The sequence below is a fragment of the Phalangium opilio genome, unplaced genomic scaffold (genome assembly GCF_054372755.1).
Source record: "Phalangium opilio isolate 3A_F unplaced genomic scaffold, DU_Popi_V2 ptg000105l_1, whole genome shotgun sequence".
Lineage (NCBI taxonomy): Eukaryota > Metazoa > Arthropoda > Arachnida > Opiliones > Phalangiidae > Phalangium > Phalangium opilio.
The window spans coordinates 4,769,821-4,791,414 of record NW_028324207.1 but is presented as its reverse complement, the minus strand read 5'-3'; the positions used below and the strand labels follow the sequence as shown (position 1 = coordinate 4,791,414).

Below are 21,594 nucleotides of genomic sequence, written 5' to 3'. Positions count from 1 at the left end.
AGAGCAATTACGCAAAGAGCTGTACATACGCACGGTTCCATATTATTCTTCAAGGTTTCTCATATTTCTTCACGTTTGCAGGCTTTGGACGCAATTACAAGTTCGGACAGAGATTTACTTAACCTACAGTTGAATACAGAAGAATGGCATCTAATAGAGTCTTTGATTGATATTTTAAGAGTAATGTCTGCTCTAGTAACCTTTTCCACATTCGCTTATAAAATTTCGAGAGAATTCGCCTCATTAGTATTTTGCAGACGGTTCTCGAGACAAGCAAAATATTATTGTTTTCTTGTTTATTATTATTACTTGGCTTGGTTAAGATTTTTCTTGTAATTGAATTTTATATCATCATCAAGGACTTTGATTTTGCCACAAATCGCATCTCCGAATCGAAGTATCCTACAGCAGCTATAATCATGCCAATGTACAAGTTAATCCTGGACAAATTGGACGAAACCGAAAAGACGTCAGCTGGAACCATGAAAGACGCTAGTAAGAATGCCCTTTGTAAACTAAAGACGTATTTCAAACATTCCGATACTTCTGCTTTGTGGATTGCTATGGGTATGTTATGATCTGTATCATTATGAAAACATTGCAATATTATATTACATGTGCGATTCATCAAGTTTTCAAAGGATTGAGCTAAATTAACGATATCTTATTGTTAGCAATGAATCCAACACTGAAGCTTGAATGGCTTAAAGACCATTATGACGTAACCTTTTGCAAAAAGGTTAAAAGTGTCATTGTATCAGTTTTCGCTTCGCACTACGATGACGTATCAACCTTGCACCAAATAAATGATGTACATAATGAGTCATGTACGCAAGACAATTATACCGGGGTCAACGTGTCAGCATTATATCCCAAAAGAGCCAAACGAACAACAAAAGCCTCTGAATTACTTATTTATTTGAAAGCTGAAGTAGCGCCACCGCATAGCGATATTTTGCAATGGTGGAAGGTAATACATTAACCTACAATACACGTGGACGATTAATCCTTTAGTTGTAGTCCAAAATAACTTGACATTATTTAATGCAGATGCACGAGACCGATTATAAGAAAGTCTCGATCATGGCCCGCGATTACCTTGGAATTCCTGGATCTTCAGTACCCTCTGAACGACTTTTTTCACTTGGAACTGACGTTGTGACTCCCAAACGGGGGTCTTTATGTCCTGAAACCATTACGGCTCTACTTTGTCTTAAAAATTGGTGGAATCGCTGAATACGTCAATTTATGTACTATTGTTCCTATTTGTTAATGAAACATTCAATTGAAATGAAATCTGATAAATAAATATGACTTGTATCTACTACCAAAGTCATTCATATATTTTACAGTACGCATGGACTCTGTGTGTAACTGCTTTATCACCTGTTTAGCTATACTAAACCAGTTTTGATAATTATATCAAATTAACCACAGATAACGAGCACGGATAATAGAATTTCGGTTTATAGGCGGTTGTAGATAAACAAATTAATCAGTTTATGTAACCGGCTTTCATCTGTTTTGAGGTTTGTATAGCGGTTACGTGCAAAACAGATAGAAGTTAGAAGCACTACCTGGAAAAGTCAGGGATTTTCAGTGTAAAAATTACGTAAGAACCCGGGCTCGGCCGCCTCGCCCCCGTCCAGGTGTTGCTATGGCTCATCCCCAGCTCTTGGCAACCCTCTGGGGGCCACGGATACATTGTTTGGATCGTATGGCACTGCTGTGCTAGGAGGGCACTCCCCCGGCCTCTCGAGCCTTCTGCTGCCTTAGTCCTTCCCTGTCAGCGACCACCTCCTGGCTGGGCTCGCCGCTGACGGTGTAGCGCGCGGCTCTCGTCACCTGCTCAAAGGGCGTTTGTCGCGGCTGCTGGCCGATCACGGTTTCGCAGGTTCCATTGGGAACAATGATGAGAGACGATTGGGGGCGCTGATTAGGAATTGACTTTAGAATTGTTTTTCAGTCGCTAATTTTAGAGTATTCTTAGCTCTCCCACTCTTGAGCAACCCCTCGGCCAAAATCCCATTACAGTCCCATGCACAAAAAAGTATCCTATTGGAAGCTTCCAGCTACTGTTCATTCCGACCACCATGAAGACCAAAGTGGATGTGGCAATGCTATTATTGTCTCCGTTTGCTTCCTTTTTTGTTACCAAATCAACATAACCATCAAAGAATTTACCATTCCATCTTACCTCTTTTCTAATAGACTTTTCACTCAACATCAATTTGACAAGGAGAGGATGCTTTGATTTTACAACTTGTGATTTGAGAAACTGAAAGCTTTGCTTTGTAAACCCAGGATCTCCATCAACCTTCGCAGCCCATTTTCTAATTATTCTGGGATTAGGCAAGCATAAATGTTTTCGCAGGTATCGATAGGCTTTAGGGCTGTACTACAGAAGAGTAGTGGCAACAACCGAAGAGTGGCGCTGTAGGTGGACTTTTTAGAGTTTTTTAGGCCCATTTCTCTCAGCTGTTTTAAAAGCTCCTTTGCTGTTTGTGAAAATGTCTCCTCTATGTACTGCACATTTTCTTCTTGCATAAGGTTTTTCTTTCGCAAGGTTGTACTTAGGTTTTTGAAATTCTCAATTTTCTTAGTTTGGTGCCACATCTTTTTCCTTGCTTCAGAGACCTGCACGGGCCGAGTTTTTCAGGCCCGACCCAAGCCCGGCCCGGTTTTAGCATTTTGAATAAGCCCGAAACCCGGCCCTTGTCCGAGTACATAGTTGGTTTTTCGGCCCGGTCCGGCCCGCCCCGTTACGTGCATTAACCAAGCCCGGCCCGACACATTGCATGAATTGAACAGGCCCGGACCGGCCCGTTACACATAGTGCAGTTGTAATTCTTATTTTACATAATATCAATGAATTGAATTCATATTTTCTTTAGCGACGTATATTATTCATTTCTTACGATAATTGTTCGTCACATTTGTTCTTAGAAGCTTATACTCATTTTAATTTTCATTCAATTGAATTTTGGATTAAATGAGAATCAAGTTCGGCCCGGCCCGATTTTTGAAATATGAACAAAAGCCCGGCCTTTACCTTAGATCCGCATGGTCACGTCACCCGTGCTGTTGATCGTGCCAACAGTCTTTTGGCTGTTATTAAACAAAACCTTCCTGGTCAGTCGTTGAAGACGTTGACTGTGTTATACAATGCTTTGGTCAGACCCTTCGCCTATGGAGTCCTTACCGTCTGCGAGACATCAACCTCTTGGAAAATGTACAAGGGCTCGGCCTTCGAATCTTCCGTTTGCTTTGCAACATTTCAATAGGCAGGATCGATTGCAGGCTCTAAACTGGTTGTCCCTAAAAGATCGTAGTCTCAACCTACACCTGGTTCTCCTATTTAAAATTCTGCACCCTCCATGACAAAGTTACTTTTCATACACTGCATCAACGATAACAACGCGTAGCAATAGCCGGAAACTCCATCTCCCGCATTCCAGAAGTGATGCGGTCAAATATTCTTTCACCGAGTGATCATTCCGTGGAATAATCTACCTGAGGATGTCGTCAGTGCGCGTTCTACAAACAAACTCTTGCACTTCATGCACCCCAGGCTATATGGCTAACCAGCCCCAGCCTGTCCCTGGACATATAGCAAACGGGAAAAGACCGAAACCAGCGTATCGAAGCATAGAGTTGGTGCTTGATGGTGAATTGGACAAAGTGGTGTTCTGGTGAGCGAGTTGACAAAAACGTTCACGAAAAGAGGACCACTTGACCTAGAAGACTAAAAACACTCAAACACACTTCGCGAAACTTAGTTTTGCATGTAGAACAATAAAAACAACCCAAGTTGCGATCGCGAAAAAACTCAAATTAAGACGAAAATTACGGAGCGGGAAAAAAAGCAACTGATGACCTCCGTAGTCAAGTGAGTCACGAGTAGGGTTCTAAATCGGTAAATTACCATGGTAATTTACACGGTAATTTACCAGGGTAACTGTAATTTACGATTTTCTCGGGTAAATTACGAAAACGGTAATTACCCTGGTAATTACGGTGGTAATTTACCACCGAATTTTCATTTCTAACATTTGGAAAATGGTCCTAAAGCTCCATATTTTGCTCTACCCGTGCATGCACACTTATTTCTTCCCATGATATATGAGTAAGTCATAAAAGGTTGAACGGCAAGCGTGGGAAAAATTTGATTAAGGAAATGAAATTTGATTTTCTCGTCTATTCTTGTTGTCGAGTTCGTTTGCTTTAGCTGGAAAGCTGTAGTTGTTAGAATTTTCTAGAGAGGGGCCCATACCGATACCAATATCGGCACCGAAATTTGACTAAACCGATATATCGGCACCGAAATTTGACTAAACTGTTATCGGCCCTTCTCTAGAATTTTGTTTTAAAAACGTGAAATAGCAAAAATTCGCAAAATTGGTAAGAAGAAGAAAGTGGATGTTGCTGTTCAAAAGTATTTTGAGCTGCAAACATCAAAACTCGGTGTTTAAATATTGTAAAACACTATGCTATAAAAAGAATAGCTGTGTTCAAGTGATATTTTCATTATTTAGCTTAAAAACAATCAATATAATTTAATTTTTTAATTTTCGTAAATTACCATGAACGGTAATTTACGCGGTAAATTACGGCGTAATTTACCATTTTCCAAAATTACGGTAATTTTCGAACCCTAGTCACGAGCCGCTTCACCGTCGGCTCCTTAACTGCGTTTGATCGTATGACAAAGTCATTCGTTAGGCGCACCTTGGGCTTACCCCACTACTCACCCGTGGCATTTTTCTTTGCTTCGGGTAAAGATGGTGGCCTCGGTCTTATGTCGGCACAGTACTTGATCCCGCTACATTGGTATAACCAGTTATTGAACCTACAGAATAATGTTGCCGCGGCGGTTAAGGTGTACTGCCAGCTGTCATCTTACGCCAAGGCTCTCCGCCACCTAACTACTATCATGTCACCATTGGAGCCAGAAAAATTGGCTGTGTAACACTTTTGGCGAATCTCATGAGAGGCTACCATATATGGGGCTGGTTTGAATACCGGTAATCAACGACTTTCGTGCGCTTGAATGCATCGTACTGATGTCGTTTCAAAAGAATTTATTTATCAAAACTTAATCAAGACAAAATTAAACCTCTTACCGTGTCGCCGTACACCGTCAAATCGCGTTGATTGGTCATGCCGAAATGGATGTGGTCGGATTGTAAGTCTCTCTCATATTTCGCAACAATGTCCCCGTTCACACACTTCGAGAATCGCCCGTCACGATAAACTCTTAAATTACCTCTGTTACCCGGGTCGAAAAAAGATCTTTACGGTCCACAAGTAACCGTGCCTGGTCTGCACAGACGGTAACATGAGAAAGCCTGATGTAATTTTCCTCTGCAATAACGAACAAGTTCTGGTAGACGTTACTGTTCCTTGGGAGACGCAACGCCCTCTAGAGTGGCATTACCGTCAGAAGCAACGTTATTATTCGCAGCCGGCGGTGCGTCATCACCTACAATTCCTTTCCCCAAACCACCTGCAGGTTGCGCGTATTGAGGCTTTCGTTGTTTCGGCACGGGGTAAATTTTGCCATGACAATACTGCCAACGGTCTTTTTTGGGCCTCACACTCCATCAACAAAGGCTGCTGAGTCTCGTGGCTATCGAGGGCACCTTACGAGTGCACACGCAATATATGAAACTGATTTGAGTCTTAACCATACGTGCCTGCTACGACCTTTATTACTGAGGTTAGTTTTGGCAGTGCGATCCTTAGTTTCGTAATAACTAAAGATTAAAAAGTAAAATGAAAGGAGGGAAAAAAGGACAAACTGTGTAAACAGAAAAATAATATTTTAGTCATAATTGTTAAGAAATTTCTCGGGTGAATAAGATTAAGAAACAACGGTGAACATCGCGAAGGGGATTTTTTTCGGTGATTGTTGACCGCCAAGGCAGCTATGGACGGCGAGCTTTTTTGGTCTTCTTTCGCGCTGTGAGGCTGAAAGTAGATTGAGATACTTGGGCCGACTACGGTTCACGGACTCCTCTCGTGTTATTAAGAAAATCTATGGTTATGTTCGTTTCTCGGGCTTAAGAACACATTGGATGTCGAGAATGTCACAACTAGATCGCACATTTGGGAGCCGTCAGTCCCGTGTAGCCTTTGGCGTGCTGAATTAAACAAGCATCCTAGTCTCACATTGTACCGTGAACATAAATCTTCGCCACGCTTAGAATCATTTTACTCCAATGAGAAAAGCATTCACTTGCTTTTCCAAGCTCGGACAGGGTACCTACCTACAGCTGGTCGAATCTCAACAATATTTGGAGGGGACCCTTCTTGCCCTGGATGTCCCAATACGGTTGAAGACGTCGAACATATAGTCATGGTATGCCCTGATTTTGCCTCGGTTCGCGTAGCCTGTTCTACTCGGGCTTCAACCCTCGTGATACGTCTAGGGTACATTGAAGCCCACATATTCTCCTCAGACATTTCAATTACAATGGGGCCAACGCCTTTAAAACACATTAACTAACAAACAATAACAGTTCTCCCCGTTTTGCTAGTGTGCTGCGCCTCCTCTCACTCCGTTGGAAGAAAGAAGGAAAAAAAAAACAATTATTGTATCATTATCATTGTACTATATTCATATTGTATTTAGTTTGTATTTAATCTTGTAAATTTTATCTTACTAATGCTGAAAAAGATTTAAAAGGTATGTTCCAATTGCTTGCGAGCCAGTAGTGGCTCCTCCCTGTTTCAAAAGGGATCTACTTAGAAAGCAAATAAAGATTCATTCATTCATTAAATGAAAGTAGACATTTAATCGAGATACAAATTGCATGACGTTACACGGAAAGATCTACTAATGAGACATTGCGATACTACATCGACATGAGTGAAGGCCATGCCTGTACGTCTACCAAGTGATCAAGGTAACGAAAATTTTAACCAAATATTTTGTGTTTCAAAGCATAATTGAAAAAGAATTGGTATTTTTCTGTTTTCTGTTGTTTTCCTGATAATTAGCAAACCCAAAAATGTTAAAATCAAGTGAATTTTTATGGCTTATTGTACTAATTTTAAGAAAATATGCTCATTGAAACATCACCTCCAAATCATATAAAATTTTTTTTGAGATTTCCAAAACAATTTTAAATTTTCACCCCCGAATTATCAACTGACGCCGTGCCTTTTGGTTAACCAAATTTACGTAACACACTTTATATCTAGCGCCATGATTATCACATCGCGCTAAATTTTTATCAAACCTCGGCCTCGCACTTTTCAGCATGGTGTGTGGCACGGGACTTTGAACAACCAGAAGACATGGCGTTACGAGATTTAACGGAGGTGGAGAGGTATTACAATGGACGCATGTGTGTGTCTGTAACTGCGTTCGCAGTTCGCAAATCGGAGTAACCACATATGCAATATCCGGACCGCGTTCGCAGTTCAAAAAAAGCAATATTGGCTTCTACTCCATCATCATAATAGGGTTAAGATGTACGCGACGATAAACGCGTAGCCTCCCAATGGCAGGGCTTCTACCAAAGGTTCACTCAATTGCAGGTTTTCTTGTTATTTATTGTGAATGAATCGCATTATATACCCTAAATTTACAAAAGTTCTTATAGAGGCATACGCTAGAATTGAAACGTCAACAATAACTATGTTTAAAATGATTTAAGGAATAACGTTTCTTAAAACGACTCAACTAGAATTCAAGAAAATTACTGACAATTAAAATAATCGAAATCAATTATATTTATTTAATTATTCATGAAAAACCTCTTAATTTTTTATCGACTCGGAGAGGTTTATTTTGATTTACCAATTTGTTTCAATTGTTAAAGTCATTCAAAGGTTTTGCCCGGATACAAATTGATCTTATTTCATTTGAATTTCCTTTCACTCTCCCTTTAGTGAAATTGCAATCCATTGTATATTATCTTTTACGATGAAATTCGTTTTGGGATGAAAGCAAGCACAATAGCATTATATCAGAGATAAGGTCTTAAATGTGACAGACTAATTAAAAGTTGGTATTAGAAGAAACTAGTAAAAGAGCACGAAGAGATTTACAGAAATTGAAAGTCTTTAATAAGTTATCTCGTAACATTTCTTAGGGGATTGGTCCGAGGCAAGAATAACAATTAGCGCTAGAATATTCTTTTTCAGGATAACCGCATGGGGGCGTGGCGGAGAAGCGGGCGCTGCGGGAACGTTATTCGTGGCGCTATAGATAAAGGTTAGCCACGGCTTTTAAAAGAGACAACTGGCCTGGGATGTTGCGGCCTGGATTCCAAGTCATTCTTGTAATGATGATCACCCCCGAAGGAGCCATAACGTGGTGCGTTGGCTCTGTCTAACACTCTCTGGTCATTATGTAATTGCGCCATGTACAAGAACTCGTTTTCGACTTAGCAGTTTTAGGCATAGATATGGCAGTCCAATTACGCTCACCAACACTTAACTTCACATCGAAACTAAGTTTAATCAACATTTGTAATCTTACAGTTCTACTTTGATGAAAATGTTCAAAATTTAATATGCACCATCTTCCATTGAATTTTATTTCGTCACGATAGTTTGAACGAATTAAGGATTATTCAAAATTTAACTGGGTTCAGGTCAATTGCAATACAACGCTGTCATTGAACTAAGTATGCCATTGAAATTCTCATCGAATAATCGCACAGTACTTTTATTTTCTATTAGATGAGATACGGGTTTGTAATCTAGATGACATTCGAATTCCCGTATGAACCTCCTCATTTTCGTAAATTCCCAATGCTACATAGCCATGGAGTCAACAGAAACGACATACTACACATTATTTCCAAAATTTGCCTCATTTGAACACGTGCAAAACCGACAATAAAGACACCTAACGAACATTTGTCTTTCTTCGCCCCTTGAAAGTTTATGCGTATATGCTCCAAAATATTACGCTCTAAGATAAATGCACTGTTGAAGGTTTTACTGAATTTCTGAGTGGTAATCAACTCCCGCCGCAAACCTCTTTAAGAAAAAGGCACCCACTTGCGAAGATATTTTCAAAGCACCAATTTTGGAAATTGTTACAAAAGATTTGACCTCTTTTATTATATTATATTTCGAAATTTCGGTTTGAATATTTAGAATACAAATTACAATAAGCAATTTTAAATGTAAATTAATATACACTATTTAAAATATAAATTCATATATGCTATTTAAAATATAAATTCATATATGCTATTTAAAATATAAATTCATATATGCTATTTAAAGTACAAATTACTATATGAAATTTAAAATATAAATTAATATGTGCTTTTTCAAATATAAATTAATATGTGCTTTTTCAAATATAAATTAATATGTGCTTTTTCAAATATAAATTAGTATGTGCTATAATTAATATGTGCTATTTAAAATATAAATTAATATGTTCTATTTAAAATTTAATTTAATATGTGCTATTTAAAAAATAGTTTAATATGTGCTAATTATAATATGATTTTAAATGGCGACCAGAAGAGTAGACAAAAAGGCTGAATCTCTTATCTACTAGAAGCAAACGTTCTGACTGACTGATTGATTTATCAACACCCAGACAAAAACAATTTCTCTAGGATACTGGGATAGTAACTGCCCTCCATAAAAGATATTCCACAGCTCTCTTGGAAAACGAAGGCCAGATATGTAAAACTTGCCTGATAGAATAACGTCCATTTTGTTTCAATGTTTCAATCTATTTTACGGACATTTAGTCCTACAGATGTTCTTATGTTAAATCGTATTTTAATAATAAAATGGTGTTAAGCTAGTTAACGTCCATACGTTTTGGCGAGTTTGACAAATGAGGTGAGGTTTTATTTTTAGTTTGCGACCATCTTGGAATATCAGGGCCAAAGACAAAGGGGTAAAATGTACAGTACTTATTATTTTACCCTTTTTCATAGTGGCGAACCTTTGCTACTAGTATATGAGGAAAGTCGTAATTCAGGGACGCTCTGTGGACTTGCCACAGTGTTCCTTAAAGTTTTAGAAATAGCGACACTTATTCGCACGATTTTCTAAAAATATATGACTTATCTTCCCATGTGATTTCTTTTAGGATTTAAGATACTAGCAAATGTTTGTTGATAATATAATTTTATATCTCAGTACGTATATTTGAATGCGTTAAAAACTACTTAGTTCAATTTCGGTATTATTTTATGCCAATTTTGTATGTGAACCTTACTTATGACTTTTTGATTCGGAATATGAAAGTTTAACTAAAAATTCTACGACGTGGCAATGTGTCCAAACACATAATTTTGGAAATACTGTGAGCGAAATCTTTTGTTTAAAGGCCACCAAACCTACAAACATTTTTCTAATTTGCGAACAGGCAAAATGACAGCGTTAGCTCTTGGTTTGTTTTTCTTCGAATTGCCTTTCTTACGATAAACCTCAGCTCGGATATTAAAGGCCGCGGTGTGGTATTTCCATTTTACAGCGTTCCAACGCAAAGCCATTAACGTTCATTTGTCGCTACATTTAGCAGCGAAATGAATCGAAAAATAGTAAAATACATTATTGGAGCTAAACGAAAACGGCGAATTCTTATTAAACTTTTCGATGGCGTAAAATATAAATATCAACAGCCTTTGGCTTTAAGCAGTTTTTCACCTATAATCGTCAGATACAACGTCCGGAATTGAATGTTAGCTTGTATTGCCGGTATTATAGTTTTATAAACAGACAATTATGGCTGTACGTCTTTTAGTAAAGCTAGCGACGTAAGCTTTGTAGATCAAATTAAAAGTAAATTTTGAATAATAAAAAGAGTTGAAATAAGATATTAGCAAAAACGAATTAATGTAATATACACATCGGATCATATTTTAGGCCTCTGATACCATCATCGAATATTTCATTGAAAAACTTCGTCTGCTTATATTTTGGCTCCACCCACAAAGTTTGTACATAGCGACTTCAAGTGGTCAAAAATATCATTCTTATCTCTATTTTCCTGGTTAATAATTCCTTCGGAAATTTCGCCAGTGATAAAGAGGCAAAATGGACATCGATGCGATTTAACTCTTATTTAGTGAAATTAAGTTTTAAAGTTAAAATTTTATTTAATTGATGTTTCTTAAAGTATGTGTTTTGTCTTGCTTTTACTTGAATTATACAGTATCCATCTTTAAAGTCCAAAATATGAGAGAAGAAGGCCGATAGATGGCGAGCGCGAGTTTAGAAATTATAAGCCACTCCCAACAAAACATTCAAAGTAGTCGTGGACGGCTAGGGAATTTGCTATGTTCAACGTTCTTCTTACATTAATCCGTTTTTGATATTACTAAAAAAGGTCTATGAAACAATTGAGGCAAATATAAACCACTTTTGAGTTACGATTAATCTTAATGTCTCAAGGAAGTTAGTCTAGAGATAATTTTTAAAATTCTATTTTCATCAAACATTTTGGTCGTATAGGGCAGAGAGAAATGTAAAAATTATTCAAACTAAATTCTCTGAAGTACAAAAATGTACATTGTTAAAGGATTTGCCATATATTTATAATCGGACCACATATTGCTAAAGGCAAACTATCGGTAATTCACAGCGCCATTTGGTAAATGACCATTAATGTAGAGTGTTATTTAGTAACACATGGGAAATTTATAGCGTTATTTGGTAAATTCCCTGTAGGTTATGGGCAATGTTATTGTCTCGTATCTCCATTAACTCTATGCCTTGATTTGTTCGTCACTTCACTCAAACCAGTGATTATTGATTGGTAAGGAGAGAATTCTTCAACTCTTGATCTGCCATCTCCTTGAGATAAAGTTATGACCTTTTAAACTTTAAAATTAAATTAATGTAATTCACATTACCTTTGAAAATGCGCTGAACATAATTAGGTCTATTTTACCTTTATAAAAATATTTCTTCAAATCATTTATATTATGTTTTAAATATATTATTAATTACACTGACATTAAACCTAATGTTCTAACTTCCTTTAGATAATCTCAATCTATATTTAAAATACTTAAAATTCAATCACTTTATTTTTTTAAAGAATCGATTGTATCACCTAGATGTCGCCTCTAAATTAAATCTTTTATGGTAGGAAGAATCTCAATCGAAACATTGAGTAGAAGATACCTTACCCAACCACTGCGAAAGGTCACGGCATTTCGATCTGTCCTGGACTCCTGGTTAGACATGCTCATCTCAGATGTACTTGTATCTTGACATTACATGTGTGATGAAGCATGGTTCAAAGGCGAGCTTTCTACATGTTAGACTTCACCCTTTTTAGCTTCACCATGTTCCTCTTTAACTTATCATTTTAACTTTGTGGAATTGATGTAAATATTTTTAAATAAATTTACTTCATCTCAATTTGGATACAATTGCATTAAAACAATTAGTTTCCATTTAATTTGATTTTATTTTCGATCCAATTCAGTTTCAATCGTATTTTTAAGTATTTACCCCGGCTTTTATAAACCGGAATCAAAACATTCCGAGCAATTCCGCTTTTACATCTACAGATATAAAGCGGTTCTAATTCGAAAAAATATTTTGTTTGTTCTTTATTAACGGTCATATTTTGTAGACAAATTTGACCAAATTGCATGTTAATAACAATAAGAAATGGTTTTAGAACGGTGTTTTTTTAGTTCCTCTCTAGCGTTGGTATAACATCCCCGTCACATTAAGGCTATGGTTAACCTCTTTTTGTGCGTAAGTTTATGTAAATGAAAAACTTTGATTTCTGAAAAAAAAAAACCATCATGAAGAGATTTCATACTTATTTTATAGTGTCTGCTAGAAATTATTTCTGGTTTCTAGTCCCTCAAAATAGGCCTACCCGCTGACAGTTTGGGTTAGGTTTCGAGGGATTTCATAACGATAAAGACAGATTTGTTCAAAAATTGTATAGTGATTTTAATTTTAAGACTCGTTTGTCGTATTTTCAAACAATGGTCCGAATTGTTGTGAAGCATTTGAACGCTCGAATTATCAGTAGTGTTAATTCCTGAAACGTGATGAACCCGTGTAGTATTTGGCGCTCACAAACGATTATTTTAATCCAAATTGTAGAAAAGTACGGACATATTATAGTGATCCTGATTTAGCGAAGTTTAAGAATGGTATCTATAACGGAGGAAAAGAGAGTTACCACCGTTATACCCAGGAGATAACAACGATTGCGGTTCTGGCGCGCTCTATAAGCCAGGTTCGTTCTGCGAGGGGATTTGCTCGAATTGAATAAATTGAAGATGACACGAGGAAGCCGCAATTTTCACCGTGCGTTGTACGAAATAACTCGATCTGGCTGCGGGTACACTTTGTTAGAGCTTGTTAGCGGCTGGACTTGATTCGACGCATCACGGCGATAAATTAACCCTCGTATCTTCTCCTCTATAAAACTACTCTAGAAAATTACTAAGCTTCGCGTAGCAATTTCTGATTTTCTTCTTGGCTCTGGCTTGCTTCTCATTATAAAGCATTGTCTAATAAGGTATAGTTAGTCGCGCAATGCCCATCGGCGTCATTATCCCAAGCTTCTTATTGATGGTAGGCTAAAATAGACTTCGCTTCCTGACTTAAGGGAGTTGCAGTTTTCCCCTCGCGATTAACGCTGGTGCGTCTGACTAACAAGGGAGACTAATTCCGAGACAAAGAAATTAATTTGCAAATACGCGTATCAGGGCGGATACCTATATAATTAATTCGGGATTTTTTTTCTTTTCGAATTAACATTACATTCACTGTGTTGTTTTGTTTTTTACTTTCCGTGGTGTGGTGCTTGAGAAATACCTGAAAGGTAGATAAGTAATGCAGTTTAATATCAAATTAAAGAGATAGTAACGTATATGCCGATTATAAAATTTTGTTTCCTAAACATTTTTACTCGAAATCTTGTAAAAACTATTGATGTCATGTTTTAAAAAATACCTATTTGAAATATACCTGTTTGAAATAAGCTTTTTTAAATGAAAGTTCTTGAAGGAAACAAGACTGTTATATCGTAAAACCTTTCCTACAGCATAACACTCTTTATGCAGCAGACGCCACTCGTGACGTACGGGTTTTTACTAGAAGGCGACAACGGGAGGCTAAGACGTCGCAACTCAGTAGAGTTTCGATCAACGTTTTTTGATGTATTTTGGATATTCAAAATTTCAAATGAAAAACCCAACTTATTATTTATTCTAGGCGAAATGAAAACGAATGCCCCTTTATCGAGGCATAGTGATAACCTTTAATTTTGAACTCTAAGGAACAGAGAAGTAAAACGGGTGGAGTTGGCTTAGGAACAGTGTAAGAACAAAATTCATTCAAGATAACAAATTTAAAAATCGCTTGAAATTGGTTAGCCACTACATTGTAAGCTTAATTTAATATCTATTGACAATTTTGTGCTCTTTCATCGTTACACGGGTGCTCTTTCATCGTTACACGGGATAAAATTATAGGACAGTGTTTTCCAAATTTAAGATAGGGCTTATATGCAAAAATCATATCATGTATTATTGAAAACATGTGTATGCCACGTGGTAGTTTTTAGTCCTTATTGGCAAACAATTTGTCTCACTATCTTTTGTTAACTTCTTTGACACATTCTATAAAATCATATTTTCGCCAACCTATAAGGATCTATAGGGCAAAACATAAAATAGAACTTCTACAAAACAAAGTTCTTTGAAATCCAAAAAATATATGTTCACATGGAACAACGCGTTACATATTTATAATTTAGCAACTTTAGGGAAATAGGGTCAAAGGGTAACTACCTAAAATGATTTCTGTGTCAATGTTGGAAAACGAAGGTAAACTAGAAATTAACAACGGGGTCGTACGCTTATTTGAAATAAATTGAATGCGTATTAAATGGAGAAAAGATCATTGAAGCGTCCAATTTTAAGAAGATCAATTATCGATATAGTAGAATAATGGAGGTCATGGATCGGTAGACCAGTAAATAAGTCGATATCTTATACTTTGAACTGACGCTTGCGAATAAGGCCGAGTCGCGCCTTAATTCGATTTTAGTTAACATAATTTAAGTGCGCGATGGCCAACAGAAACGGGAGAATGAGTAGATTTGGGCTTATCGGATGCAACATTGCGACTCCATTCGTAGGAGGTGGTTAAACCAGTTTGGTCAGTCGGTGCAAAATGTTAAACGCTTGAGCAACGGAGTGATTAACGAGAAAGGGACTTTATCGAACTGCACGCCAAATAGCGCAAGACCTCCTGAGGGATGAAGGAAGAGACTCATGAATATCCATAAATCCGAATGGCCTTCAACAGAGTCGGATGCAATGAATCATTTATGCCTAGGACGCCAACGCTTTTGTACATTATATCCTTTAAGAAGGCAACATTACGTTTTCTGTCCGTCAGTCTAGGAAAGAATACTAAAGACGATCTAAAAGATTCATTAATTAGTTCTATAAAATTTACATAAATAGGGCGACTCTGTTTTAATATTATTCAAAAATCACAAGAAAAACTATAGCCTTCTAGATATTTTTATTAAGTGGGTATATAGACAGAGGAGTTTCAAGTTAGACTGGTAAAGATAAGCTGTTTATATTATAATTAGAATAAACACTGGCTTTGTGGACCAAAAGTGCATTTGCCCAAATTAATTTATCTTGAAATTTTTATACCTATCCATAGTATTTTCTCTGTCATAGGTTTAGCTTTTCGGTCTAGGAAAAATATTACTATTTTTACTACTATCCTACTAAAAAATGTCTCACAATGGAAGGATGCCTCGTTGATAGGAATGATCCGGAAATATTATCTGTTATTTTGAAATTTTAATTGTTGTTATTGTATTATGAATATAAATATAGAAATCGTCTCAAAGTGATTTGCATTTTTATTAATAAGTTGGGTTATAATTCTTTTCTATACCTTTGTTTACATTTTATAAAAATAATTACAATTCGCTGCTAGAAAGAATCTTAAATAAGTCTATCAATTTCGACGCAAATTCAACTTTCCCACATAAACTTTTATCGTACTAAACATTTAAAACTTTAATTACATTGTTCCCTTAACTTAATCCTTCCTTGACACCATATGTGCCTGCCCTTGCTGGAACCTAAACCAAGAATCTGTTGACAGACACAATAAAGTTCTATTCTATTTTATTAAGTAGTTTTTCTTGGGGCTCCCCTATATAAAAAATATCTGCATGATTTTGTTCAGCTTCAATGAAGGGAGCGTAACTAGAAGTTAATTATAAAGCTATTTTTATTGGGTCTGTAATAGGACGTTATTGCCAGGCATAATAGTTATAATAGTATAACCAAGAGAAGTATAAAAAAAAACATTAAATCAATTTTTTCTAACGAACAACATTCTGAATAATGTATAAGATAACATTTTTAATTCAAACGTCTTGCATATTTTGCTAATTGCACACAAATAAATCACCGTATTACTATTTCAGTTATTGAACACCTCTAAATTTTTGGCGACTTATTTCAACCAAAATAAAATTTGGGGTTGAAGGTTTTGAAATGAAAAATTTTTCAAAGTGAATCGTTGTGACCTTAATTTGATTTTAATCTCTTTTCCGGACGATTGCTCTTTTGCACCCCGACAATTTCTCGTCGAGGTCTACCATCTCTTTTCGATTTTTCCAATAAACGGTTTGTTTCGAAGCCTTCTTGATAGGCGTCTGTTTTAGGTCTTTATAAAATCATTTGCGTCTATCCCCTTCGAACTGCGTTCGCACGATTCATTCTCCTTCTAAATAGAGTACTTCCACAGAGTTTTAAGCGACTTTTAAATGTTAAATATTATAGATACTATAAGGGCTATGAAGCAAACTTTTGCCCTCGAAATTTGATTATACAAAGATGAAAACAGGGGTTCTTTCAACCAAAGAGAATGTACCAAGAGGAGTGGAAGAGGAAACATTACTTTTTAAAACTGGTTTCATTGTTATAGTTCCGGTAAGTCACGTGATTGTGTCATCTTACCCAAGTACGGTAAAATGAAAATTAAGACAATTCTTCGGAACCTTATATTAGGATTATATCAAACTTTAAATAAAAACTTCCCTTGCTATTTTAAATATTTAACTTAATACGTATTTAAAAATATATTTTCGTTTTGTAGCCCCAAGGCTACGCTATGAAGTATTTTATCTTCTGCTACTCTTAGTGTATTCTCTTTGTCTCGACGAAAAACATTAATTTTTGATGTTTGCTTGTACAACGCAGTAACGTTTCTACACTGTGTTAATTCCGTTGAAACAAAGGATCGAAGACTTTATTCCTTGCAAAAGGGTTTAAGTTGACTCGTACGAAAGCCTTACGTAGCGTCAAACGTACACCTCGTAACTCTTCGAGTCGACTTTTCCTTCACTGGTTCTAAAATCTAAAAAGTCGATAAAGTCTATACATTTTCATGTATCTCTTATATTTTACGAAGTTATCCGTTCTTGGAGCGGCTTCGCGAAAGTAGCGGAGTTTCCTAAGCTCCCATCTTTTTCTTTGACTTCTTGTTCCAAAGAAGATGTATCTAATTTCACGGATAGATATTCGAGATCTCTTCCTACGGGCTAGCTAAAGGGGTTTCGAAGCCTTGCAGGATTTCATTTACAAAACCACGTATATTCGCTTATAATGACAGTGCAAAGGTCAGACGTTGATTTTTATTGTTTTATTAAAATACGAAAACTGTAATTGAAATATGAGTTGGCGTAAATTCCTCTTACGTTTGCAATAGATTCGGAATCTAGGGGATTTAGTTAAACTCTTGTACGAAAGATCTAATATCTCAAAGTCATTTGAGACTCCCTTTCAAAACCAAACTTTTAAGGGTTACTTAAGAAAGGTCATGTTACTTACGCTTATAACTGTTACTATCGGAAGAGGATTATTATAAAACGGTGTTTATTATAACGGGACTTACTATGAGCGATGATTTTTTACTGTGATTGGCGTTGGTGATGGATATTTTTTGAAAACTCTATTTTCGTACACATGGGGGTGAAAATTGATTCTTCTTTTAAAACACAGACGACATGAGATTAATGGGGACTGGAGGGAACTTTTTTCTGAGCGCATTGACATCACCGTAACTATATCCCATCCAAATTCGAATTTAAAAAAAAAACATTCACCAGATTTTGTCTATATCTACTTTTAGCAGGATTATTCTTTCTCACATCTACCTTGCTGTCTTTCTGACTGTCACAAAAACTACGACATCCTTTTAGCTATTGGGTTTCAATATTTATTTTCTTTTTTTGGTGATCAGGAATCGAAATTTACGCATGGTTCACTGCTTTCGCAGCAAAATAAAAATTCGTCGTAAACACCGTGATATGAACTTCGTTGGGTTGTAAGCTTCTGTTAATAACGGAAGCTCGCAACATCGTTTTTCGAGGTTTTGGGGCTTCGCTCAGCTCTTGGCTAAGATCAAATAGACGAAAACCAACTTTGGTGAAAGACAGTTGAGAAAAGATGAACTGTCGGCTCCGAGTTCGTATTGCGAGAGAAAGAATTAGTGCATTTATAGCCTTTCAGCGGGCCTTTGTGGTGTAGTGGACATTATCATATTTCCTATTCAATCTTTATATAACCGATAACCGAAGATTTTACACTATTGCAAAGAATTGGGCTGATACACATGATCTGGGCCGGAGTTGCATTATATATAGTCGAAAAAACTTGGTTGAACCTTACCATAGTATTTACTATGTTTTGCCTTTGAAGCTGGCTGTGTCAGTGACCTGATGCCTGAAATACCCTTCTTTACATACTAAACAAAGTAATACCTCTCGCGATATTGTCAGAAGGCTTCGATCTATAGAGACAGAGGCAAAGATCTTACGTAAAACAAAACAGTCTTTATTCCTTCTTCGCAAAGGCTCTAACATTTGTCAGTGTTAAGAAGAGATGCTAAAAGGAATCAACAATATGCCATAAGCCTATTAATCTCAATATAAGTATGTGTAGAAAGGATATTTGCCACTTGTTCACGTCCACATATAATTCAGGAAGTGTTTCATTTTTCTTTGGAGGTTCAATATTTATGCACAGTCACAATTCGTAATCGAATTTAACAAAACTGAATGATTGATGTATGTAAAGGTAGAGCAAAGGTTTAGTTGTGGTTTTCTTGAGATAGCCAAGGTGGGGTCCGCGAACCCCAAGGCCTGTTTAGAACGACTTATTTTATACTCGTATTGTTGTAGCTTTATGGCTGTGTCTTCTACGTACCCGTAACCACTCTCAAGAAATCGCCCATTTGGTTCAGGTTCGGAGCAAAAACTATTGCCCTCTTTTTAATTTGTTTCGCATGGACGATGCATGTAAGCCGCTACGCCAGCCTCAAACTTACGCGTTATATGGTTATGTAGATACTGATACTCAAAACATAAAAAAGAAATTACGTAAAAAACTAGTTTACCATTTGAATATAAATTACTTTTAAGGCTGTTTCTCTTTACATTTTATTATCGGTTCTTTTTTTTCGCATTATTTCTATTCAAATCATCTGAAGTCTGTCTATGGCCCTTTTTTTACACTGTTTTGTCCCCTAACCTCATTACAGAGGGTCTTGTGAAAAATACGTTATTTGTGAATAGGGAAATAGTAAAACACTGTAAATAGGATTGATTTATTAGATTTCTAAAGCTTGTACCACTTCCAATTTGAATTCGAAACGAGATTTTATTTCGATTTAAAGACTGGAATAAGCTTATCATTAAAAAAAGTGTTTCAGTCTTCTATTTCCTCAACAAGCGGAGACGGTTGCGATTTTAAATCCTTGCAACAATCAGCTGTTCCGTCAACACAGACGCTATTAATGGAGCTTGCGTGGTCGTCGAAAATCATAACTACGCTTGAGTGCTACGTAAAAAGCGATTTTACTACGGAGTATCATTTTAGGCTTGTAAAATACAAATAAAATCGTTAGTACTACTTTAACAGTGCTGTATTAAAGGGGAAAGGCTGGTGAAAATCCTCTTCCCTAAAATGAGTTTCTCATTTTATATGACACAACCAACTTAAATTCTTATTAATTTCATAAATAGGACGTACTTACATGATTTTTTGTTAGATGTTCAGTGACGTAGTCTAAGTGGGCGGGTTTTAGTAAATATTTCCTTCCATTTTAAAAAATGCTTAAATTGAGCTGGTAGCAGTAGTGCTTTCCATTAATATTAAATTTTGTCAGTAAAAATTTCAATAGATTTCTACGCCTTGTTAAATACAAAGCTCCAAGGCTAATTATAATTAGACTGCAAGTTTTTGACGTTACCCCAAACTTCACAACCATTAAAAAAATTGCAATCTCTTTTTCAAATTGGTGTAATTCGTACCGTCACCTTGAATATTACATTGAATTTCTCCACTTTTGAATGATAATTTATAGTTTTTGAACTTTTAAATAATTTATAATATAAAAATTAATGTTTCTTTGTTTGCATGTTTGTCCTGTAATCGTTCCTATACCATTAATCCGATTGCAATGAAACTTCGGTGATTTGTTACGGTTACGAGCACACAATGGAAGGTTTTAGAATTGGTGTGGTATAGTTACCACCAAGATCAGCACCATTGGCGGCTCCAGGCGAGTTTACGCTCAGCGCCTCTGCGCCATTCCTACTCACCACGGCTTAAAACACCATAGTTTACTCGGCTGCGGCGGCTGGAGCGCCTTCCATTTTCAGGGCAGGTTGAGTTGTTACACACTCCTTAGCGGATAGTGACTTCCATTTCCACCGTCCTGCTGTCTAAAGCAACCAACACCTTTCTTGGGATCTCATGAGGGTCACGTATCGGACCCCTTAACCCGGCGTTTGGTTCATCCCACAGCTGGGCTACCAATAGTGGCCCACTTGGCACTCGCATCCAAGTTGCCGTCCGAGCAAACTGGTCTTTTCACCCATTTAAAGTTTGAGAATAGGTTGAGGTCTTTTAGACCCCAAGGACTCTAATCATTCGTTTTACCAGATGAGACTGCATTCTCCGAGAGAAACTTCGGAGGGAACCAGCTATTACATTTTGATATATTTTTTTACACATATTGTTTGCGGCATAAAAAATTAAAAGCTTATTTTCAGAAAGGGGATTTTCACCTCCGCTTCTCTAATTTAATACAGCACTACCATAGTGGTAACAGCGACTTTATTTTGCTTTGACTAGTTTGTAGTAAAATTGCATTTTACAGTGATCCCAAGCAGAATTATTATTACGCCTGCAGTATAAAGTGCTTTGACATTCCCATGAGCAGCGGCACAAACGCAAATCAAGAGTGTCTAAAGAGACTAATTCTTTTGCATTTTTCTCTTAAACAGAAGTAACGGAACTTTGCTGATAAAATTTCATCAGATCAGAAAGTCAGAAATTAGAGTAAAAATATCAATGTCAATAGTTAGTGTTAATCATATCTATGATTCAGTAATTAATGTTAAAAATATGTAAGTAATTAGTGTAAAAATATCAAAAAGTCATTATTAGTTTTAAAAATATCAAAAAGTCAGTAATTAGTGTTAAAAATCTCAAAAGTCACTATTAGTTGTAAAAATATCACTAAGTCAGTAATTAGTGTAAAAATATCAAAAAGTCAGTAATTAGTGTTAAAAAT

General features: G+C 36.5%; 1 protein-coding gene across 1 annotated transcript; it reads left to right on the top strand.

Moving 5' to 3' along the window:
- The first annotated feature begins 546 nt into the window (after window positions 1-546).
- LOC149627444 (uncharacterized) lies at window positions 547-1,295 on the top strand. Its single transcript, XM_089851399.1, has 2 exons — window positions 547-970; window positions 1,051-1,295. Exons 1-2 carry the CDS (start codon window positions 677-679, stop codon window positions 1,234-1,236), a joined length of 480 nt encoding a protein of 159 aa, XP_089707525.1. The 5' UTR covers window positions 547-676; the 3' UTR covers window positions 1,237-1,295.
- Window positions 1,296-21,594: the final 20,299 nt, after the last annotated feature.